Source organism: Tyto alba, unplaced genomic scaffold (genome assembly GCF_018691265.1).
Source record: "Tyto alba isolate M040663 unplaced genomic scaffold, T.alba_DEE_v4.0 Super-Scaffold_40, whole genome shotgun sequence".
NCBI classification, from domain to species: domain Eukaryota; kingdom Metazoa; phylum Chordata; class Aves; order Strigiformes; family Tytonidae; genus Tyto; species Tyto alba.
The window spans coordinates 34,701,361-34,726,444 of record NW_024881316.1 but is presented as its reverse complement, the minus strand read 5'-3'; the positions used below and the strand labels follow the sequence as shown (position 1 = coordinate 34,726,444).

Here is a 25,084-nt window from a genome sequence, read left to right as displayed (position 1 = left end):
ACAAGGACACTCCCTTTGGTGAGGGCAACTGGGAAAAGAATAAGAAGACTCAAGTGCAGGGAGTCCCAGGAATAATCCTTGAGGTCTGTTGCTAATAAACTCTTTCCAGCCTCGTACTTCTCCCCTTACCATCTTCCACACAGTGAGCTCCCTGCCCACCTTGCAGCTCATATACTAACCTTCAACAAATCTTCAGTTTCTCTCAGAGGAGCAGCTCCAGATGTAAGTGAAAATCGTGGGGGGGGGTTCAGGAGGCTGCTTGCTTCATAGCCACTGACTTCAGTAGTGCTCACGTGAACTGCCCTAAGATGAATTACCAGCCACTGATATCATACCAAAAGTACTCTATGGGGGCACAATAAAAGTGAAAGATTAAATGATTTATTAGATCATTTCTAGGAATGGAGAATTAATTCATTTACAGCAGGTCTTGCACTGTGATCTTCAAACAGGCAGAAAAAATGAAAAGTTGCTTCAACCAACCACCTCTTTCCCTCCAAAGAAAGGTTAGTTTCTTTCTTTTAATCCCTATGGATCACCCTATACACATTTATGGCAGCTCAGCTGACAAGGCAGGAGCGGCAGTGCTGGGGTGCAACGGAGCCCCCATGTCCTTGAGCAGGAGGACAGTGTTTCCCAGAGCAGCTTTGCAGTCAGAAACGCTGAATTGTGGAGCAGCACCCGCAGACCTAAACCTCCCTCCAGCAGCCTCTGCCCTGTGGTGACTCACACGCATGCCCGGGATTCCCGCAGCTTTGGGGGATGAGCCACTGCAAGCACGTTTTTATCAGCTGAGTTGCTAGCCCAGAAGGAAGAAGACTTTAAGAAGAAACAAAAATGCTACTATCCCTTTGTTTCCCCTTTTCCCACAAACATTCCTGTGAGCTGCTGGACACTAAGAGGTCAAATGTTTTTCCTGAGTCACAGCCGTAAACTGCAGTTGTCTGGCTGTTTTCCCCCATTTTAGATCATCCGTGCAATGCAAGCCATCCCTCGTGGCAGAAGAGAAATCTTTCCAAAAAGTGGGAAAGATACCATATTTATCCCAGGAAAGTGAATAGGAGCAAAGGATGGGCCTAGGCTTTAGCATAAGTTTGCCATGAAGTTGGCACAGTCCCTGGAGTCATTTTGGTAGACACTCAAGTATTTATTTTCCCTGACAGTATCCATGGCCAGCGCATGGGCTAGGGACAGCTAACAGCAGATCCCTTAATGCAAACTCCCTGTTTCAGAGACTGGAGTTTATTTGCCCTCGGTTGGTCTTGGGACCAAAGAACTATCCACAGCCCAATTTATTCTCCAGTGCAAATGTTACTGATGCTTCTGCAGAGGAAATGTTCATTCCTCTGTGCTGCCCTCCTCCTCATTTTTACTTGTCTCCAGTTCCATGAGCAGTGAGGGTGATAGTGGCCATTTTAGTAATGTTTTCAGAAATTTTGGTGATGAAGTTCTTGTTTGGCAAGTGTTCAGAAAGTTTCATTCCATGGAGCGGCCTCTTTCAAAGTCTTTCTTTGGCTGGAGTTTGGCCATGTACATAAATCCAAACATAGATTAGGTTTAGGCTAGGACTCGGTGATTAGGCCAGAGGATAAATCAAAGTTTTCATCTTAGATTTGAAGGCACTGATTTCCATGAGAGATTTTCTTGCAAAAAGTAACCTCAAAATTCTTGCTGATACCTCCTGGCAGCGTTACACCAAAGATCACGGAGTATTACTGAGCCTGTTACATGTATATTAAACTTCACATTTAGTTCCCTCTGTCTTCTATTTCCTATGAAGTTTCTGCCAAAAAGTCTTGGAGAAGGAAAGAGATTTTTACTCCTTTTTGTAATATCCACGTTTTGTAGTGCCTTCTCTCCAACCACAAAATCAGTGGCCATGCACAACATCCAGCCTCATTAGTGGAGGCAGTTGTAATGTGTCTCAGGATCTGGTTACATCATGGTCCACATTATAACCTAGTTCAGCCTAGCTAAACTTGGTTTGCAAAAGGAGGGAGTGAAGTAAAGAGGAACAAAAAATGGAACCATGTATATGAACAAGTAGCCATAGATCAGTAGCGGACGTGGACTCACTTCTCGTGCTGCCATAGGGACCTGGAGAGGCAGACAGGGTCTGTGGGGTCAGAAAGGGTTTTGACGAACTCATGGTCACAGGTCCACAGATGGATGCTAAAATGACTGGACAGGGTTGCAGGCCTGAATGCGTCAGTGGACCACAGAAGGTGATGATGCTCATATACTCTTCCTAAATAGCATCTCCTGCTGCTGTTCTCAGGCACCGACTACTGCCTGGGTGGGCCACCAGTCTGATGTTTCAGGTCCTTTCTTATGTCCTTATGCCCCTTCTATCAGTATGTGCTTGGTGTAAAGTCTGTGTGTGCGTGGGAAGGAGACACAACACAAATCTGAGCCCAGCCTAATCGATTCTGAGAGACCATTGCAGTCCCCGCTCCAAAAAGGCAGATGGCAAAATATCACACCTGGAGTCAAGTGTGAGCATCCCGTACTGCAAAGCACAGTTCTCATGCCCAGCTCCTGCAGAAGGGTCAGCTTTCTTACCAGTATAATAACAGTGCCATTCATAGAGATCAGCAATCCCATCTTCAGACATCTGTTTCTAAAATAGCCTAACCCGTGTATTTTCTCTACAACCTGAAAAAGTTATGTATACGTTGAATTCAACGGAGTTTTAATTTCAGCAGGATTTGCAAGAGGTGTCTGCTAATCTTTTTTCTTTCTTTTTTTTTTTTTTCTATTGAAAATACAGAGGAAAAGAAGTAAGCCAAATTATCACTGCCAAATACCACAACTAAGCATACTCTGTTGATCATACATGTCATTATCTTTATTATGGCAGCATTTCATGTGGATTATAAAATGTCATAGAAACGTCATTGCTCCCTCTGTCCAAAGATATATAACAATAATAATAGTCTCTTACAACTTTATTTTTTTTCATCTGTGGATGTCAGAAGCTCTTTTAAAAGGTCAGCATCATTATCCTCCCTTTATGGCAGGGGAAAAAAGACAAAGGCCAAGCTGTTCCTTCTAGCTCTAGGCGTCTAGGATCCTTCTACCGTCAGCGAAGGCAGAGAATGAGAAAGGTATGTGCAAGGAGTTCTGAATTGCTTTTTGGAAGGGACATGTCCTTGCCGAGACTCCCACAGAGGACTTCTACCCAGGAGACCCCTGGTGCCTTGATGGGGCCTCTGTCAGATACCTAAAGGCTGGATGGTGAATCAGAGCCTGGTCGTTTGTGCCAGGTTTCTACCTGTTCAAAGACAGAACACGAAACAGAGTCCAAATCCTGATTCCCACCCTCATGCTGCACCCCCTCTTTTCTTTCTGAAATAATGATGACGGTGTGCTGCCGGCATTACCCTTGCTGTCAGGCTAGCACAGCTCTGTGTGTAGACAAGATTTAATGCTTGGTTTGTGGCAGAGCAATTTTTGCCTGCCTGTGCATGATGGTATAGTAGATAAACCACCGAAACAAATGTGCACTGAAATGTACTCTGCAGCCTTGCTTTCCTAAATACCCAAACCCTACACTGTGCTTCAGCTGAGGAACCTGATCTTCCCATTGCTGTGTTATGACTGGCCACAGCTCTGCTCTGAGATGTGTCCGGGGGGACGTCAGGTGGAAGCAGAGCAGTGCTTCTGTCGTAGGTCCACAGCGGCCAGAGCCATGACGAGAAACTCAGCCGGCCAACAGCTCACTCCGCGTCCACCAAGGACACTGCAAACCAGCTGCTAATGATGAATCATCACAAAGCGCGATTGTCTTTGACCATGAAAATGTCCTTGAGTTCATCTCCTCCCTTGTGAAAATAAGCCTAACATCGCCAGTGTTTCCCTAATTGACCTTTTTCTTTCACAGTGGAGGGTGTCAACATTATTGCTAGTGATTTCACTCATAGCACAGGCCAACCCATTGTGGTGGCTTTCCCTGGGTGCTTCTTGTATGATTTTTCCCTCCTGCACCTTCATTACAGTTTAGTTCTCCTGGGAGAAACTATCACAAGTATCCTTTAAATACTATGACTTCCACGCAGGAAATGTTTAAGAAACATGATGTTTATAATAGAGAAAATAATGGAGTTATTAATCTTATTCTACACTTACACTAACATTAATACAAATGTTAATGTAGGCATGTGTAAAACACATAAAGGAGTCTCACTACACACAGAGAGGAGTTTGAATCTGCTGTGCATCTATGCACACTGAATGTCATCCACCCTAATGAGATGTCCCCAAAGTTGGCACTTGGGTTATAAAACCCACTTGCCTTACAGACAGCGATCCTGTCTGCTTGGCTTCTGGACAGGATAACTCTATGTAGAGCTAAATTCGTGGCCCTTTCCAGGCTGTGCTTGGCCTGACAGCTCTCTGGATGCCCATGGCCAGTCTGGAGGTCTGTCCCTTCTTGACTGCTGTAAAAGTCCTGATCTGTGAAGAGCACCTGAACTCAAACTGAGTTACTTTTGGAGACTCCCCAGAAGTCAGATGGGTAGTGATGGTATAGTGTCCTCCTCCTGGACACCAGCTAAGTGGAGCAGAAGTTGTGAAGGATGGATTTTATGCTGTGCTCAGACCATGAGGGATCAACACCACGGGTGTGTCACCTGGGAACACCAAGCTGACAGCTGAGGCTGAGTCACTGTGCAACCAGGCGTGAGAGCAGGGAGAGCAGGAAGGAGAAAGCCTGACTCTAGCCTTGTGATTAGGGCATTCATCTAATGGTTTGGGGACAGGGAAACCTAAGCATCTAGCAAACTGGTATGACCCCATAGTTTACCCTACTCTGAGCAGGAGATCGGATTAGATGACCTCCTGAGATCCCTTCCAACCTGAATTATCCTGTGATTATGATACCTGCTCCTGAAACTGCTTTTATTCTAACGATGATCACACTTAAAAGGGGAAGATCATGCAGCTGATTTCTGCCCCTTCCAGCTGGCTGCTGTAGACATGGGCAGCAGGCAAGTTCCCGGGCTCCCTTGCTGGTCCCACAATTCTTGGCTTCAGCAGGAAAGGTCAGATGCTGCCACCAAGGACGGACACTGTCTGGTGACCAGAATGGTCTCAGGTGATGTGGGTTCCTTTCTTTCAGGCTGAGAAGTGCTTGAGATGTTGGTGTCCTGTTTTGCAGGTGTGCCCTCCAGCCACCATGCACATCAGTGGACATCACCAGCGTGCTAACAGCATGGGGAGAAACTCTTAACTTTTTGTGTTGGTTCCTCAAACTCCCTAGGAAGGTGCCCGGCTTATGCAGAGGAGGTCTAGAGGCATTTCGGTGGTCAGCAGAGAGATGGGAGCCCCTCGGCAGGCAGCCTGGGGCTCTCCCTGCTGTCTCTTCAGTGAGTGCACCAGGAATGAAGGAAAGCAAGGACACCTCCCCTGGGACCAGGCAGTTAAAATGACAACAACACAGTGTCTCACTGAAGCCCTGAAACAGGTAAGGTGGATCCAACCCACATCAGGGTCTAGGAAGCTCAGGAAGGGTAGGTGGGCTGGAAACAGGGCCTGAGCGTGGGAGCTGTTTTGGAGTGACACTGTTTGCAGAAAAGAGAGCTTCAAGGAACAGGGAAGACCCACATGCCAAGATATCAATCAGCATTGTCGAAAAAGTTTTCATCTAACAGATCAGAAAAAGGAAGAAAACTAGAACAGAATGCTTTCAGGTTAAATAAATAATTGAAGATAAATCATACCACAGTAATCAATTTGAGGGGTTTCACTGTCACCCATGTAAGGACTCAAGCGAATAACAGCAACTAGGTAACTGCGGTATGGTTTAACAGTTCAAACAAATCTGCTTATACTGATTAATCCTCCCATACTTGTTGCTTCAATAGGTTAGTACTCACAGATCAAAACTCAAAGCATTTTTTCCCACTGTGCCACCCTACGTTTGAGGCTGTATTTGAAGCACTTGTTAACAACAGTGCCCAGTCAAGGTCACTGCTCAGGGACGTATGTGTGAGTCCCTTGCAGATGTATTTAACTTTGCAGAGCACTGCAATACCAACCGAAGGACTAGTAAAGAATAAATCCCGTGTTTAATTTTTATTGTGTTTTTTTGTCTGCTCCATGCCCTTTTGTAAGAAAGAGCACATGCATGTGAAAAGTTAAGTAGCTGTCGAAGGACGTGCTTTAAATTCATTGAGATCCAATAGCAGCACTCTTGTTTAGATTATCTCCTCATCCTATTGAAACCCAGAAGATTGTCTGAAGTGGAAAGTACAATTTGACATTGGAAAGAGCAGAGGAATCAAGGTCTTCATTCCTCAGAAGCCTGCAAAATACTTTGGTCTTTCCAGCGCAGTTCTGCTCTCCTTTGATAACAGCACTGTAACAAGGCTGATAACAAGGGGCCACATGCTATACCTGTGGCACAGCTGTGAATGCAATGAAAACAAAGGCCAAATGTAACCTACCCACTTAAGGACAAAGTCACCTTATCACAATTAGCAGAAGAAAACGACGAGGGCTTGGCTAACTGCATGGCATGATTACAGCCAAGTCCTGGCATCAGACTATGTCTTGCTGCAAAGCCAACACCATTGATCTCTTGTATTTAGTCATAAATAATTCCTATCTGAGAACCTCCAGAGCTCTTTTCCGTATCAATTGGTTGATCTGTACAACCTTGCAGTGGCGAAAGGGAGGCAGTACAGATTCGAGGTGCTCCAGGCTGACCCTGGCTTGGCTCCCAGGCTCGGCTCTGGCAGCAGACACTGCTGCTGGCTTCGCTGCAGGCTGCCTGCGTGGCCACAGGCAGTGTTTCAGGTCTGCCTGGGCCATCCAGACCCACCTGCCTGCAAAAGTCAGACTATACTTTCTTTTCCTCCTCTCCTCCGTTCTTGGCTGTTTAGGCTTGGGTGGCTTCTGCGAAGGGAATTCTTCCTTTTGTCTATATCTGAAGGACTCTATGCTGGAAGCAGAGTCTCCCTGGCCCTCCATTTTAGGTAAAATTCCCTTTTTTTTTAATAGCCAGTTCCCACTGGATCTCTCTGATGACTCTATACCCAGTGTTTTCAACACTGCAGACACTGTCTGCTGTATATACTAACTGCACATCCTTGAAAAACACTCCAACAACCAGCTCACAACAGCTTTTACGAAACCTTTCTGAGTAATTTTTGGACTTTGCTTCATTTTTTTTTTAAGCTCAACTTAAGAAGAGTCACCAAAACACAGCACTCGCCAAGCCAGGCAGTGGTATGTGGCGGGACAACGCGCCACATCCCGGCCAAGGGCTGCAGCATCGCTTGGGTACGAAGTGGGTGACACGAAGTGTCACAGGCTCCGTTCCTCACTATGGGATCCGAGTCACTCCTGCATGCCCAAAGGCGAGGAGAAGGTCAGCAGCCGATTAGCGGTGCCAGGCACGGCACTGCACCAATTGCCTCTGTGGGGGCTAGGTGCTGAGTGGGACCCCGGGGCGAGCGCAGGGCACGGGCTGCCCTGGCTGAGGAAGCATCCCTGGAGGCTGTACCAGCCTAAAAACACCTGAGTCATAATCCCTTGTCCTCCTTCCTCCTGGGAGTGGCAGCAATTTGCTATCAGCGTAAACCTGCCGGAGCAAACTGCTAACCCCAATCCACGGCCAAGGGACAAGCCTCCGCCTCACTGTCCACCTACACCTTGCCCTCCTGTTGTTTCGGGAGGAAGGGAACAGGAAAGACTCCTGTTTTCTCCTCCACGCCCGGGCCCCAGGTCTGAGCAGCTCTGACTAGTCAGAGGTGGTTTTTCCCGGGCTAGTTTTCTTGGGGTTTTTTTATTTTTTTATTTTTTGGCATGCAGAGGAAGAATTTGTTCTTGCTCTCCATCCCTTGTGCAGGCGCACTGCCAGACGCTGGCTCTCCGGCTGTCTTTGGCAGCTTCTCCTTAAAGGTGATATTCCACCCACAATGCCAGACCATTGCTGGGTCTGCTCACCCAGCCTTTTCCCAAAGGTTTTAAAGAGTAACTCTCCAAAGAAGGTAATATATGGCTCTCAGCGATTTCCTTTTCGTAGTCAGAGCCAAGTGAAGCTCCTGGAGAAGGACCCTTCAATTTAGAAAAACAGGCCACCTCCTGCACTCATCTAGCTCACAGTTTTAATAAACAATAGAGTGGGTAATGAATAACCATCTACCACCTTGGAATCTCCATGCTGGCAAGTTATGGAGAAGCAAGCGTCTATCCCAAATTCTGCATTTCCCTCCCCTCTGGACTAATGGAGTATGTGCATTAGTTCATTCAGGGATATATTCCTGGTCTCCCCATTTAACCTACTTATCTTAAACTATCTTATCCTATTTGCCCCACAATTTCTAAAAAGATCCTACCCAAGGACAAGATCATGCTTGTGAAATTTTTGTGTGTATTGGTTTAGTTTTGGCAAAGTTAGCAGGTAGTTAAAATGAGACTTATAATAGAAAGCTAGCTGCTAGCGTCTCTCCATAATACATGTCTACCTCGCAGGAGAGTTGTGAGGATTAATTAATTTGTGTTTGTTAAGCACTTTGAGATCCTAAGATCAAAGGTTCTATAGAAATGCAAATTGTTATTATAATGATAAATTCTTTATATGAGCTCATATGTTTTGCCTTAGAGGCACAGTCTCACCCTGAGTTGCGTAGTTATACACGTAAATCTTCAAACATTATGATGAAAATATACCTCTGAGGGCCTGATCCTTCATTTTGCTCTAATGCTTCATGCACACTGCTCCCCTTGACTTTAGGCAGGTCCCATCCATGGGACAGTTGCGGGATTCAGTGTGTTTGGGAAATTAAAAGACCATTGTGTGCCTCCGGGCTTCACATTGAGACACATAACTTTCCGTCTCACTCCATAAAACCGCTGCTGCTGCCAGTAGTTACGTCTATCTTGTCAATAAAAAGACTGAGCAGATGACAAAAACTGGACCTGAATTTTGACCCTCCCACAGCTCAGGTTTTCAGAGGTTTATTTAACCCGCTAGAGAAGAAGGGAGGTAAAAGCCTAGCTCAGCTGCAACTTGCTGCTGTCCCTTAACGGATATAGGTTCTCATCAGCATGGCTGAATGTCATTCCTGATGCACAATATGTGCCTCTTTGGCCCTTCCTCTTGTGTGCTTTTGCCAGGGAATGAGGAATACAGATTTTCAGGCCCTTGCTGCACAAGCCTGGCAGTCCTGCGTCCCCTTCCCAAAGAGAGCTCTCTGCTTTTCCTCTCCCTTTGTACAGGCTCAGAGCACCACGCTGTCCGTTCCCTGCCTGCGAGGGCATCTCACCGTCCCGCTCAAGGTCCTTGTCTGAGCACGGGTCCAACACGGGGGCTGTGCAACAGCTGGGAGCAGGTTCTTAGGTGAAGCAGTCACCCACCTTCCATCACGACATCCCTCCACGCCTTCCTCGCCACGTCCCTGGCACACAGACACCTCTACCCACACCTTTAATGGATTGGGTCAGAAAAATGTGATGACCTTTGTTTGTATGACCCATGGGCTTACCTGAATGCAGAATGCAGAGCCAAAAACACCAGCTGGAAAGGAGGTCTCCTGCCCAACCTCACACTCAGAGAAGAACTATCACCAGGCACCAGATCAGGTTAGCCATGTCTTTTTCTAGTTTAAGCTTGAAAACCTGCAAATATGGCTACCCCATCTGTCTTGAGGCTGCACTACTCTCCTGGAGAAGCTTCTCCTGATGTCCAACCTGAACCTCCAATGCCACAATTTATGGTCATTGCCCCTCACTGTAGCGTCTAGCAATAGTGTGAAGTCTTTTGCACCATCTTTGTAGCTACCCTTCAGCTAGTCACCTCTTAGACTGCCCTTCACCAGATTGAACCAATCCGGAATTAAACTTCAATCATAATCCAAAATGTGAAGCTTTCAGCTGTGAGGTATTGCTTCATGGCTGCTTGCAGTGGGTATTGTGTAGGTAAGGATGCAACTCTTTCAACGCCCCTGAAGATAAATTAAAAGTAAGGAACCAACACACTACCTTTTTGAAGTCCTTTACCATTTGTGCAGTCTCAGAAGATTTCTGTTGCCTGAAAGCCTTTCCAGGAGCAGAAGGTATGATCCAGATACTGTATCATTCCTTTCCCCTGACATGGAAACCTTCAGGAGTTATCAGTTAGTCTGAGAAGCCGCCTGCTAAATGATATATACCTAGTATTATCACAGAAGAGAATGAATAGTTGTCATGTTTAATATATCCAGAATTTATAATCTTCTAAATTTTACACTTGTCTCTTTTTTTTTCCTCCAAATATTCTGGGCTCTGACACAGCTTTGATGAACTATCCAGTATATTCACCTCTACCCATCACACGATCATTTCCTCCTACCGGAGATGATAACTGAAGTCTAATGTTTCCATAAACCCCAGGAAACCATGCTGACTTCTCATGAGTTTCTTATATTTTGCATTACTGTCAGAGAAAAAGATGTCCTACATGTTCCTGTCACTTGTCTATCTGAAGACAGTAAAAGTCAGAGGAAGGCTGTGGTGAAAACCAAGGCACTAAGCTTTCCAGCCATCCTTACTTTTACTGCAAAGCATTAGTATGCACTCAGAGACCTGCACTGGAACATACATTAACCAGAAGACGAACATTTGTGAGCAAATGTCAGTATGTGCAACACACACACACAGAGTCCTACAGGGCTGAGCTCTGCTCACCAACACATGCCACGGGCTGCCGTCATCCCCTGCCTCCTCATGTCAGGCACTCAACTTCCCACCAGCAATTGCAAGTTTATTGGAGCACTCTGTGACCTCGCTGTGTTTGCACAACACCTGAAGATCCAATCCATGGGAGAGATTTTAGGATTTAAATCTGCAAAGCGTTAATTTCTGCAAATTGTGGCATATTTCAGGTCCTGCTGCCGCTCTCCTTGTCAAACAGCGTTCTCCTCTGTGAGTGGCTATTGCAGCGTGTGCCAAACGAGACACATACAGGGGTCAGATCCAGCACCGACATCATCAGTGGCCATCATTTGATGTGACACTTGATACACTTACAAGCACCAAGTGCTTCCTCACTCAAAACTTGAAACCTGCTCAAACTCTCACGCTGCTTCTGGAGTAAATCAAGGTCTTGCCTGCGGCAGGCTCAGAAGCTGGCTGTGAATTACGTGTGACAGCAATGCGCCTTGGTTCCAGCAATGTCTTCACCATGGCAGAAAACAGTCCTCTACATGAGAGAGAGATGCAGTCTATGGGCTGAGCAGAGCACTGCTCTGCTAGCAGGACTGGCTATTGCCTCCCCGCTTTCTGGTGTAAACACCACTCTGCTGGCTGCACGCACAAAATCAACCTGTCACTTCCATGGTTTCCTCTCCGTTGACCCCGCAGTACAGGCTGGCCTCTGCTTTTCAAGCTCATGCTCAGGAGTTTGCAAGAGCTCTTCTCCCTCTTCCCGGCCCTCAGAGGATTTTGACATTGTCTCCGTTGAGAGCAAGATGAAATTAAGAGTCTATTAAAATACAAAGTATTTAAAAACTCAATTGTACACTTATATGTTGCCTATAGAATCCATGTATTAAATATAACAAATGCCAGAGCCAAATCTTATGATCTAGCTCACCTCTGGTAGGTGCTGAGCTCATACAGGGGATGATGATACTCAAACACCTTACTGTATCAAGTATATTTAAAAACATGCATATGAAAGAACTGACTTCTTTCGTTTTTTTTTTTTTTTTTTTTTTTATCTCAAATCTGTAAATGTGAAGGACTGGAAAAGCCTCAGACACAAAACTAGTGCTGTAATGTCAGAGTTATGCGCTTCACCTCATGGCATGTGCCTGTGAATGACTTGTTTTGAACATACTGGGGCTACTTTCTCCTAAAAAAGGGAAGTTAGAAGCAGAACCATAAGCATTTCTGCAGTTGAGCTACAAAGCAAAGCTTTCCAGTCACTTCACAAGGTTTTTGGTCACTCCATAAGTTTTTTGGTCACTCCACAAGGTTTTCAGTCACTCCATCTCCTTTAGTTTTGCCACTGCAAGGAGCTATTTTAGTTTGTTGCTCTGACTCAAAAACATACCACATCACATTTGCAGCACTGAGTGGCAAGAAATTGCATTCAAATGCCTAGAAAATGTAGAATAAAGGATGACAAAAATGTAACCTGGAAATACATATTTTCCTCTAAGTCTTTTTTGAATGACAGGGACAATTTATAGATTTTTTTTTCCTTCACGCAATGGCCAACAAACCGAGAGTGAGGAGCTGCTGCCCCAAAAGAGCTGGAGGTAGCCCCACAGGAGCCCCCCATGCACGTGCCCTGCACCCCACACCCTGCGGAGGATCTCCACCTCGCACAGGGCCACAGCTCAGCACACCCCCATCTGGATTTAACTCTCCGCAATCCTGGCTAAATCATTGGATTTCCCTCTGCACCACTTTTTCGTCCACAAAGTGGAGGTACTCTTACCTCCGCGAGCTGTCACAAGGCTTAAGAAGCACAAAGCCTTTGGATAGACTCAGAGGGAAAGAAAGCAGTTGAGAAATGCCAGGCGTTACCTCGAGGTTTCCTCCAGTTGCTGTGCTAGTGCTGGCTGAGGAGTCTCTCCCCCTCCCGCTGAGCAGCTCCCACTGCCGGGCCGGCAGCTGCGGGAACCTGGGGCTCGGCTCCAGCTCCTCCCAAATTTGGGGGTCTGCAAGAGCCTGAAGACCCATCTCACTCAGCAGGACCAAGGACCACCAGGTTGCTGCTGCTGCAAGATGTAGGAGACACTGACAGCTGCAGGGCAGCCAGACAGTCCTCCCCATGCCCTGTCCCTCCAGGACAGCAAGGGCCCTGCGTGGAAAGAAAGCGAGGAGGGGAAACATCAGGAAGATGTGGCCACAGTCTCCTGCCAACAAATGCTTTTCCAGTGCCCTCTTCTGGAAAACATTTTTGGCCCATGCAACTGCTTCGTGTAAGGTAGTTTGAGACCGGAGGTGACTTGCAAGGAGTTGCAGGAGCATCTCCCAGCTCTTCGGACTCAGGATCTGCTCTGTTCCTCTCACCCACGGACCTGTGCAGCTCCTCAGAGCAGCTTGGCCAGACCCTCAGGGCACTAGCCAGAAAATGGGCAGCGAAGGACGTGCCTCCTTGCTCCCACCTGATGTTCCTGAAGGCTCTCCCTGGCTGTCCTCTGGCATGGAGACCCAGGTCCAGACCCCTCCCCTCCCTCTACTGGGAGACCTCCTCCAAACTTCATGCTCCTCACAGCCAGCCCTTGCTAACTGCAGCTCTCAAGGACCCTTCAGAGGCAAAAACTGGGAGGGGGATAAAACATTTTGGTGATCCCATCCTTTTGAGTTGCTGATACGGCATCGCTATTAATCACCCACAAACAGCTTAACGAACGCTTCAGTTCCTCAGATGGCGGCACTCCGTGGCTATTCTCGCTGCCTGTTTCCCTCAGAGCAGTCCAGCCTTCTCTCGCCAGGCTCAGGCACGGTTCCGTGCTGTCTCACCTCCACACCCGAGCGGTGCCCTCCTGCCAGCGGCCGCCCTCCTGCCCCGGCTGCCCCCGGGTCGGTGGGAACAGAGCCGCGGGCTCTCCTCTAGCCCCAGCCAGAGGGTAGAAGGCGAAGGGGTTACAACCACTGGTAACGGGGACGTGGTGGAGCGCTGGGGCCAGGTGGTGGCCACTGTCCCCATCCTGGCCTCAGCCGTGGCTTTTCTGGCAGCTCAGTGAACAGCTGGGCTCCTGCCGTGGTGGCACAGACCTCCGCTCCACTTGCCCGCTGCTTTTCCAACACCTACATTTCTTCTGCTGTCCCTGGAGCCAAATTTAGAGGCTTGAGAGCCCCATTATTTGCCCTGTTAACTGTCAGGGGAGGCGGTGTGACACTTCTCAGGGTTTTTGAGGAGTTATCTCAGCACAGGCAGCACTCGTGCAGCAACAGGAATAGCTGTCGAGGGAAAGTAGTGTCCTGGGGACCAGCTGATGTGGATGCTACACGCTGGGACACTTTTCCCTACTGCCTGCTTGATGTTATTTAGGAAACCTTCCCCAATTTGTATATCTGTGTGGCCACATATACACACACCAAATATATTTTAAAAAATCTTTTAGGGGCTTTTGTTCCTTCTTTCATTTAATTATTTTAACCAAAGCCAGCTCTGTTCCCGGACATTTCTTTTGGCTGTGGCCCAGCTCAACTTTTGTTTCTTATCTGCTTGATCTTGGTGTTTTCCTTTATTTTACTCCTTCAAGGGATTCTTGTGCAGCCCCAACCTTGCGCAGCCCAAACCTTACACCCCCCCCACCCCCGACCCAGCTTCAGCAGCCGGGGCCTGGTGGGGGGGCGAGGACAACCTGTTGATCCACTTTTACTTGAAATACAGTGGATTTTTCAGCTGGGAGAGGCGGGAGGACAGGACCTCTGAGGCCAGCGGGCACAGCTGTTTTGGTACCTCCACGAGAGGATCGCGCACCGCGCAGCAGCCGGCGTTTCCCATCCCCTTTCTCCACACAGGGCAGAGGGTTTTCCCCACGGCACGGTGCCCACCCAGCAGCTCTGCAGAAGAGCAGAGGCCAGCCAAACATCTCTGCCTTGAGAAAACCATTAACTTTTAATTACAATAGCCACCAACGATTTGGAGGTGGGGAGCAGGAGCACCCCGAGCTCCATCCCGCAGTGTGGGCTGCAGAAAGGTTTCCCGCCTTTCTTAAAAACGTCTCAGAGCTGGCAGGGTGTAAAAATCCCCTTTTCCGTGTGGCAAGGGCAGCCCCATCCTTCAGAGCAACAGCAACAGGACGCTCGCACCCCGCGGGGATGCGTCTACCATGGGGTAGGACTTGAACTCCCTAAAGAGAGGGGCAGAAAGCGCCTGTTCCGGTCGAAAGCGTGGTCATTACAGGGCTAACACAGAAACGGGTTAAAAGGAATTTATACCCGATTGCGACTTCCACAACAGCTCGGATTTTAAACAAGCCAGGGTGCAGGGAGACAAAAATAACCTCACAGGGGAAACAGGTGTCGGTGTCAAGGCAAGGGCAAAGGAGAAAAAAGACGGACAGCGCTGCGGAGAGCTTCGCCCCGCGGCCCCACGCCCCGCGGCGGGGCCCACGGGGGACGGCCCGCTGCAGAGACCCGACGCGCTCATCGCACGGCGGGGAGGGGCGGGGCGGGGGGCGTGGCCGTGGCCCTACGCGTGTTCGCCGCCGACGTCACAATAGCGGCTGACCAGGAGTCCCTGCCCGGTCCCAGCCGATCGGGGCTGGTTTGAGCTGGTGCGTTGCCATAGCGACGCCGGCTGCCCTATATATAGGAGCGGCGCGCCGGCGGTGGAGCTTTGTCAGCCGCGGCGCCCCGCTCGCCTCCGTCCCGCTCCGCTCCGCTTCCCCCGCCGGCGGCCCGGCGCCTCCCGCCCGGCTCCCCGCACCGCGCCCGGCTCGGAGCGAGGGGACCGGCCGCCGCTGGGGCCTGACGGCGGCTCCTGCTGCCCGGAGGTGAGGCGAGGCGAGGCGAGGCGAGGCGGGGTGCCGGGCCGCGGAAGGGCGCGCACGGCGGAAGCCGGCCGGCGCCGAGCCACGTGTCTCCGGGGCCGCTGCCAGACGGGCCGGGCTGGGCGCCGGCTGCCGCCGCCGGGCACGGGGAATCCCCGGCGGGGCAGGGTTGGGGGGGGGGGGGGGGATGGGGACGGGGGGGACACAGGTCCCGGGCGGCTGCGAACGGGTCGGGCCGGCTCCCGGCAGCGGGGGAGGGGACGGGCGCCGCCGGGCCGTTTCCGCGGCGGGGAGAGGCAGGTGCGTGGCAGGATCGCGGGCTCCGGGCGCCCTGCCTCGCCCTTGGGCCGGGCGGCTCGGCCCTGCCCGGCGGCGGGGCCCTGAAGGCGTTGGCTCGTTCCCCCCCCCCCCAGCGCCGAGGGGGCCGCGGCTGCCGAGGCAGCGCAGCCCGGGCCGGACCCCGGGGACCCCGCGGGTTCACGGGTGGGGAAGGGGCCGCCAGCGAGGGTAGGGCAGCCGGCCGGCTCCTTCCCGGCAGCGATCTGCTAGCTCGCTCCAGGGTCGGGAGCGCCTCGGGCAGCCTTTCGAGAGACGCAGCTTTGGTATTTTGAGAATAGAGCCTGCAGGCGTGACTCAGCTGCGTCTAAAAACAGCTGCTGAATAAGGGAAAACGTTCTGGAGAACAGCTTCTCTAAATAATAATAATAAGCGCAAATTGCCCTTTCTTTGGGAAGCTGCAGACACTTTGCGCACAGTCCAAAGAGAAATAGACACCGGGAGGCTGCAATTTGCGTCTACATGGTCATGTTCTGTCTGATTTCTGTGTAATTACACTGTAGTTAAAATTGTGCAATAAGGTGGAGATGGAAGGCTTGTAGGAACTTCTTAACAAAGTCTTCTGTGACAGCAAAAGTGGTTCCCATTTTAGACGCTATTAGAAAAAGTGCTTTTCATGTAGCTCTGTGAAGAGGGGAGGATAAACAATTCTTCCTGATGCTGTTTGCTTCTCCTAACCACAGCTAGAAGTCCCTGAACTGCTTTCTGCAGGGCTGCAACGTCTTGTTGAAGTAGTCCTATGATAAGATGCAGCTTCTCTTTAGTAACAAACAGCTTCCAGAGAAGTGTTTAATTTGCTTGTTTCTTAAGGTCATTTCAAAGAGGCTTTTAAGAGAAGACTTTAATCCAGCTTCTGGAAGAATTAACACTGCATGTGAATGAGAGGAGGGGGAGAACAAGGCTCGGTGGATTGTTGGGTTTTATTTCATTAAAGCTTAATCTAGTTTGAATTTCAATTCTGGTTTGTCTGTGATAAGTGAGAATCGATCAGAAGATGTGACGTAGTTCTTGACACTGGCAATTCAGGTGCCATATGTTTATGATGGCCGAAATGAATTTGTGGTTACTGACTTTGAAAAGTCATCCAGTAGATAAAGTTTAATGGATTTTAGTATACACAGCGTATGGAATGAATGATTCTTTTGGTCTTAGAACCTCATTAATCTATTACAGCTGTAAAATATATGTTCTTTTTCATACATTGTTATGAACCGCCTTCTTGAAAACAGAGGGAACAGTGATGTAACTAAACATTAGTGAATAATTTAAAGTTTGCATAATCTTCGGTCCAAATCTGTATGACTAGATTGAGTGTAAAAAAAAAACATGCTGAGAGAAGCAGAGAGCTGGACTGGGTTACATGAAACCATATCTTCCCTATGAGTCACTTGCGATGCTGAGGTCTTTAAAAGGTAGCACATACTTCTGTTTGAATAAACAGCTTAATGGAGACTGTCATTCTCCATTTGGACTACCCAGTAAAAGGATGACCTGTACACTTTGCCATGGACTGTGTAGGTCTTGGATGGCAGAGGAATGTGCTTTTGTGCTTTAGCTGTGGTTCTCAAGGGACTTTCTACGTGGCTGGTATATTGCTGTTAACAATGAAGATTTGTTATGGACAACTGTAAAATCCTGTTATAAAGGGTTAATTGGGATCACTGTTAAGACTTTGCCTGCACACCGCAATTAGGAACCATTCTTTTTAGTGTGTATCTGCTATTCCTGACAGTTGAGGTTTTCTTTTCATGACAGCCTGGAGGTCATGGGTAAAACAGGGAAGCTCTGACCACCAACAGAGCAACTTCAAGGAAAGCCCTGGTCTCATGGCTGGTTTAAAAAGGGGTAAGTATGCTAACACTGGGCACTAGCCATAATATTAACAGCTCTGATGTGGAGGTGAAGGAAAAGACAGTGGAAACTTTGAGGTACTTAGACTAATAATATCTGACAGTATTTATTTGATTTTATTTTTTTTTCCTTTGAATAGGCTCAGTACATCATACAACTGCTGAACAGAGGAGAACTTGCCTTCAAGCTAGCAAGATTTGGTGGAGTGCCTCCTTGGCTCTGATTAAATCTGATCTGTCATCTATGTAAGTTCCTAATCTGTGCTGCTATTAGAGATCACTGTAGGAATCTTATAATTGTAAATGATATGACCATGATGTAGTAGTCATATAATGACTATATGGATTGAAGTAGTGAATGTAAACTGTATAAATTTAAATTTAAGTAATTGATTTTTTATTTTTTTTTTTTTGTATCAACAGTTTGTACTTAAATCCTTTCGCATAAACCTCAAATCTCAGAAATCATGAGTAGCTTCAGCAATGAAGAATTTGAATTTACCTTCCTTGACGAAGGCTTTACTGCCAAGGATATCCTTGACCAAAAAATAAATGAAGTGTCATCTTCTGTAAGTATGATAGGAAAATCGCTGTATTTCGTGATGCTACAGATTTCTAAACTAATGGAACAAGTTGTCTTCAGAGATTTTCTGCAAGGCAACCTCTTCCTCAAATGCTGACCTCTAGGCTTATCTTGTTACCCATTGTTTGTAACGTTAAGATACGTATTTGCTCTGTCTAGGATGATAAAGATGCCTTCTATGTTGCGGACCTTGGGGATATTGTAAAGAAGCACATGCGATGGCATAAAGCTCTTCCTCGGGTCACCCCCTTCTATGCCGTAAAATGTAACGACAGCAAAGCTGTAGTGAAGACACTTGCTGTTCTTGGTGCAGGATTTGATTGTGCCAGTAAGGTAGGATCTTGATTGTGTTCTGACCTGGGATTGTTTAGTGTATGCTCGGCTTTACAAGACTTTTTCATATAAAATCAAGCATAATGAAGCGCTGTCACTTTTGTTATCCTGATTAGCTTGATCATCCTTGTAGAAGTCTTTCACAAGTGTAATCTGTTCTTTCTTCAGACGGAAATACAGCTGGTACAGAGCATTGGTGTACCTCCTGAGCGAATAATATATGCAAATCCCTGCAAACAAGTATCTCAAATCAAACATGCTGCTAGCAGTGGTGTACAGATGATGACATTTGATAGTGAAGTAGAACTAATGAAAGTTGCAAGGGCCCATCCAAAAGCCAAGTAAGTTGTGCTAATTGTTCCGTAATTCTTGCTTGGGTTCCCACGTTACAGAAACATCTACTGTTAACTGAAACTTGTTCTTCATTAGTTAAGATAGGCTGCAAAACTACTATGAGAAAGTAAACCTACTTTTTAACCAGTAAAATCTAATCCTGCATAATTTACTGGCACATTAGGAAAAGACAAAAAGGAAAGCTTGTATGTTTAAAGCTCAGCCTCATTCTAAGGTCATACCTGCCTGGTACTGAAGTCTTCTATACTAGAACGTAAACCCTTATTCTTTCCTATTTTCTAGGTTAGTCTTGCGCATTACAACTGATGACTCCAAAGCAGTTTGTCGTCTGAGTGTTAAATTTGGAGCTACACTGAAGACAAGCAGACTGCTTCTAGAGCGTGCAAAAGAACTTGACCTTGCCATCGTTGGAGTTAGGTGAGTTGACAGTATCAAAATACTGTCATGTTAAATAAGTTTTCTTTAAATGGTCTTTATTGACAATAGAGATGCCTTTGCATGTGGTGACTAGAGTTTTGTATAAATTTCCTGACTAATTTACCAAATGGCAACTGATATTTTTTACTTACTTGTAGCTTCCATGTTGGAAGTGGATGTACAGACCCAGAGACCTTTGTTCAAGCGATTTCTGATGCTCGCTGTGTGTTTGATATGGGAGTAAGTCTACTTCTACTTTCTCTGGAACTACTGCTTAACTGTTGTGGCAAAACTGAATCAAATGTAAAACTGTTACAGGTTTAAAACCTAGTTAAGTTGCTAATTTTGTGTTGTTGGAATTTTTGAGGTCGTGGTGGTTTATTTTAACCAGTTCGCCAAAACTCACCTATGGAGATGCTAAAATTGGTAGCTCAGACTCATAGTGGCTACTTGAACATGATGAATTACCTCTGTTCCTAGTGTTAATTAAATTGTTTTATATTGCCTTTTAAGCTAAAATGATAATGTAAGAACTGCTTGCTTAACAGTTCCCTTAATCTCATTTTAGGCTGAACTTGGCTTTAGTATGTATCTGCTTGATATTGGTGGTGGCTTCCCTGGCTCTGAAGATGTCAAGCTTAAATTTGAAGAGGTATAGCTTTGCTAAGAACTTCTCAGGCTGTGGAGTCTTTTTGAATGTTGATCTGGATTGAACAAAATCTTGCTTTGATATTGGCATGCAGACACACTTGTAAGAACTTGTCTGCTTGGTCAGAAATTGAATTTAAAGAAAAAGAGGGGAATTAATCTGAAAACTGAAAATTAGATGAACCCCTTAGATACCTAGCTAAATTACTGCATAAACATGCAGAGATATCAAAGTTGCAAAGCAGGTTTTAATTGTAGGCTTGATTCTCACAGGCATAGACTTCTTCCAGTTGATGCTGTACTTTAGACTGTCTGGATTGGCAGTGCTCCCAAATGGGATGAAAATACAATCCTGTACCCATACTGTCCTGGGTGGCAAGAGCATTGATGTAGCAAATGGTCAGTGTCTGATCTGGTTTAGAACTAGCTTTTGGATCATTTGTTAATTGATCAGTTCTCCAGTCTGGTTTTGCCCAGAAATACTTCTGCTTTCAGAATAAACAAGGTGGCTGGGTATTAATAGGACTGCCACTTACAGCAGTGTTGGCAGAGCACCTGCCAGTCTAAAGTTGCGTTAAATTATGTTATATGTTTAAACAGCAAATAAGTTACATAAAGTGAGTTTTCCACCAATAATGTGGGCTAATGTTGCCTCACTTGTAATGCCTATTAATGAAGGCCGACTTCTCGTGGTATAGTACTGACTTATAAGAAACATCAAGAGCAAATGATGTCACTGGTTGCCATGATGTGATTACTTAACTTCAGAACCTGGAAATAACTCTGTTCATGAAGGCAACTGAATTTCAAAGGTGATGACAAAGCATTCTGTGTTCTTAAGATCTTGTGAGAGGACTTCTTTAGGATGCAATAAAATAGGGAATACTGATTATCAGAACTAGAATAAGCGGACTAGAAATTAAAGTTGAGGTGTGGAGACTTGCAGGACATTAATGCTGGCTTAATGAGTCTAGAAGGGGTGATTTCCTTTAAGTGACCAAAACAGCTCATGTTTGAGTCTAAATTTTTTTTAAACCGCAAGTGATGTCTGCTTTTGTTGCTTTGTTCAAACTTAATCCCAATCAAAACTTTGAATAGGAAAATAAAGCAAAGGCAATAGAGATTACAATATGCAAATAGTTATTACACATTTGGCCAGTATATCATTGTGAGTATGAAAGTCTGACTTCATCTCAGATTTCTAAAATAGCACCTGAGTAACTGTGCAACTACTAATACTGGCAACTGATCCTTCCCTAGATAACAAGTGTAATCAGCCCAGCACTGGATAAATACTTTCCTTCAGATTCTGGAATAAATATTATTGCAGAGCCTGGAAGATACTATGTTGCATCAGCATTCACACTGGCAGTCAACATAATTGCAAAAAAAATTGTATTAAAGGAACAAACAGGGTCTGATGGTATGTAAATCTAGACCTAACCTTACTTCTAGTCAATTGTGTGTTTCTTCCCAAGCATTCTCTTACTGGTATCTCAACTTCTTCCAGAGGAAGATGATGCAAGTGACAAAACTCTTATGTACTATGTGAATGATGGAGTTTATGGGTCATTCAACTGCATCTTGTATGATCACGCACATGTTAAACCAGTTCTGCAAAAGGTATGCTTGTTCAGAAGTATCACATACTGGTCATGCATCAGGGAGGCGGGAGGATCCTTGTCACAACAGTTGCTTCTCAGTTCACTGCTCCTTTCATGTCGCCAGAATTTGGCATTTGACTTGTGAATGATGCAGTGGAATTAATTCAAAGCCAAGGGTGGGGATGGATCTGCAGGGATCTCTTTCCCCTCTCTTCTGTAGGGTGGAATGTTGCACTAATGATATTACCTCTGGGAGTACTGTTTTGATAGTGTAACTAATTACACTCAATTCTTCTTTAGCGGCCTAAACCAGACGACAGCTGCTATTCCTGCAGCATATGGGGACCAACGTGTGATGGCCTCGATCGTATTGTTGAGCGCTTTAATATGCCAGAGTTGCAAGTTGGTGACTGGATCCTGTTTGAAAACATGGGTGCCTATACTGTTGCAGCAGCTTCTACGTTCAATGGATTCCAGAGGCCAACAATACACTATGTGATGTCAAGACCAGCATGGTTAGTAATTAAGTATCTTGATCGGTCAGTGCTTTTGATACAGATGACTAGTGAACAGCTCATGTCAGTTGGCTGCCCCTTAACAAATAGGGCCATAGTTTTGGTGCCATAGCTCTTGTAAAACTTCCTTGTGGTGTGGAAGAAGGCAATACCTCTGAAGGCTTTTACTGTGTGCTTAGAACAATGCCAGAATGACTAGACTAATTACTTTCCTCTGATGTACTAGCTTCCAGAAGTGCTTTTAAAGGGGTAATGTTAGGAGTCCTCATTAACCTCGGCTTCTAGCCGGTGTTTTTCACTCTTGCACAACATATAGAATAATTACAGATTCTTTACAGTTAGCTTCTGTGACCAGTAATTAGAGACCAGTCAATCACAGTTCTAATAGTACTGTCTTCTAAATTGATAGTTTGTTAAATCCTGACCGTAGGAGACAGGAACATTCAACAGTGCTGCTTCACAATATGATCTGTCTGTTTATTTGAGAGCTATTCCTTGGTTTAGGTTGAGCTCTGGCTCATTGCAGAGTACTAGATCTCCATGGAGAGTTACAAAACAGGTAAGCAAAGAAAGCAGGACTACCTCTTTGAGTGCAGCGATACTGTGAAACTTCACCTTAAGCAGTCATTTAAAGTAACGTGGTGGCTCTTCTGTGCAAAACAGGCTAATGGATTGCATCTTCTATGACAGTGGGGTTTTGTGTAAGAGGAAGCCCTTACCCTTCTGTATTGAAGCAAATTGAGCATTTGGGCAGCAGTATTACCCTAAAGCATGATTAACTTTGCTATTGGATTGCTTTCAAATTTACTGAAAATGCTTAAGTTCTGGGAAATTCCTGCCATAACATTAAGAGGAAGCTTCCATATTTTTTTTTACTAGCCTTGCCTCTATAAGCAAGGCTTGTATTGTTTCTTTCCGTTAGTGAAACCTCCTGTCAATTGAAGCATTCCTCAAACCAAATGAAGTTTTTAGACTTCCCCTAAGACTCTAAACTTGTGACTAATTGGACAAAAAATGGCTCTGCAGGAGAACAATTAGCTTTTTCACTGTAGCACTGGGCTTCTGTTACAATGTAATACTTGGTCTGAGGCATGCTGAGCTTAATTATGCAGACATAACCATTATCCAAGGCTACGGTCCTCTTTCAGCCCTACATGATTGCCTGTGTTTTCTGATTTGGCAAGAAGATTGAGACACAAGCTGGGCCTTAACTGAGGGGGTGTATTAGTGAAGTTATGGTGCAGATCTTCCTAGCACATGCAAAAGCTTCTTGGAATGTAATCTACATGTATAAAGGTGTACAACTAAATTAGTGGCTAGGTAACTGAAACATAAGGGAAAAATGCTACAGATGTCTTAAGTAAAAGCTAGTAGTATATAGGGGAGCCACGTAGAAGCCCAACTTCTTGCCTTGCATTTATTATAAGATAACTTCAGTTCAAAAACTTAGTCAGCTGAAGTTCTGAGCTTGTCTTTCAGCACAACTCCTGTCTGAGTGTGGAAGGAGTTACATGGTTCTCACTGGTCAGCTCTGTTACATTCCTAGTCTGTCATCTGTACCTTTATTTGATTCAAAGATCTAGATCCTACCCAGAAATGGTGAAACCACCTTGGTATTGGCACTGCCCCTAAAGCCTAGCCAGCCACAAGTGACCTGCCCACTCTGCTTCCCCATCCCCCCCAGTAATGTTGTCTGGATTGCAGATAAAGAGCTCATTTCATGCTTCCTGACAGTGTAAAAAAAAAAAAAAAAACCAAAAAACAAAAAACCAAACAAACTTCTTTTTGACACATCATAGTGAAACACTTTGACTGTTGCTTTTCTGTTTTGTTTTTTTTTCTAGGCAACTAATGCAGCAGATCAAGGAGCAAGGGTTCCTAGCTGAAGTGGAAGAGCAGGATGTGTCTAGTCTGCCACTCTCTTGTGCCTGGGAAAGTGGAATTGAATATCCAGCAACTTGTGCTTCAGCTAGTATTAATGTATAGGTAATATTTAGTAATTAACTGCAAGGTTAGTCATTGGATTTAGGGCATTTGGGGGACCATTAACTTAAATCTTGCTAGAATTTTTAAGTGTTTTTTTTAAAGTTTTTAGGTTTGGCATAAATACAACAAAAAAGACTAGGAGATGGGTCACAATTATCTGTGTTCCTATGGAAACTATTTGAATATTGTTTTATATGGATTTTTATTCACTTTTCATGTATGCTACTAAAGACTGACCCTCAACTGTCAAACAAGTATTTGTAGCTTGTGTATGGCAGAATGGGCTAAGCTTAGTGTTCTGTGACCTACCTGTTTTAAAATAAAGTATATTGAAATAACTGGTCCTGTGTTTGGTTAATCTGTAGCAAATTAATCTGTCGTGGATGGCTTTTATAGCATATAAGAGGGCAGACCAGATGCTGCAAGCCCAGAGTTTAATAAATTGATAACACAATTGCCATCTCCTCCCCTACCCTTTCTCTCCCAGCTTACTGAAGTGAAGGAACCCCTTAATGGGGTAGGAAAACTAAATTGTGTCTCTGATTAGAAAAAGCTTGACTGTCAACAAGTTGAATACTGTGTGAATTCTTGTGAAATGACATGTCTTTCAGTTGAGCATAGGCTTAACACAGCTGCATACTGTGAGTAAAAATGGCACTGTGTTTAATTCATGTTAGTCTATAACTGCTGTGGCCAGGACTGATGGCTATTTAAACACATCTAGTCATTGAGGAGAGAATACAGCACAGGCTCCATGGCTGCCACTGACAAGCTGCTTGTTATGTGTGTGAGGATTAAAATATGTCATGGGAAAACAAGCTGAAACTGTGGCAGACTAGTTGGTGACAGCTATTCTCTGACCTTTGCTGCCTAGGGCTTTAGTATAAAATGGATTATAAAAGACGGGACATGACATCCTTTGTGCATGCAGTACAATTTAGAAGCTATTGTCACAAAAATACATGCAGCCCTCTTAAGCTGACTTTGGGTTAAATGTGATAAGTGACACTGAGTA

The 25,084-nt window shown here is 45.8% G+C and overlaps 1 protein-coding gene across 2 annotated transcripts; it reads left to right on the top strand.

Moving 5' to 3' along the window:
- Positions 1-15,154: 15,154 nt before the first annotated feature.
- On the top strand, positions 15,155-24,407 carry ODC1 (ornithine decarboxylase 1). 2 transcript variants are annotated; one of them, XM_042803402.1, is made up of 12 exons: positions 15,155-15,446; positions 17,770-17,875; positions 18,053-18,198; positions 18,372-18,545; positions 18,714-18,886; positions 19,182-19,316; positions 19,475-19,556; positions 19,885-19,968; positions 21,225-21,387; positions 21,475-21,587; positions 21,869-22,083; positions 23,928-24,407. In XM_042803402.1, exons 3-12 carry the CDS (start codon positions 18,097-18,099, stop codon positions 24,067-24,069), a joined length of 1,383 nt encoding a protein of 460 aa, XP_042659336.1. In that variant the 5' UTR covers positions 15,155-15,446; positions 17,770-17,875; positions 18,053-18,096; the 3' UTR covers positions 24,070-24,407. The 2 variants fall into 2 exon arrangements, with proteins under 2 accessions (XP_042659336.1, XP_032865852.1); XM_033009961.2 differs by lacking the exon at positions 15,155-15,446 and adding an exon at positions 15,667-17,624.
- The last annotated feature ends 677 nt before the right edge of the window (positions 24,408-25,084 follow it).

What these genes read in the sequence shown, in the direction of transcription:
- ODC1 (XM_042803402.1), top strand. Translation starts at nt 18,097, where the DNA reads ATGAGTAGCTTCAGCAATGAAGAATTTGAATTTACCTTCCTTGACGAA. An exon ending in GCTGTGTGTTTGATATGGGA is followed by an intron (nt 19,557 to 19,884) that starts GTAAGTCTACTT and finishes ATCTCATTTTAG; the next exon opens with GCTGAACTTGGCTTTAGTAT. An exon ending in TTAAACCAGTTCTGCAAAAG is followed by an intron (nt 21,588 to 21,868) that starts GTATGCTTGTTC and finishes ATTCTTCTTTAG; the next exon opens with CGGCCTAAACCAGACGACAG.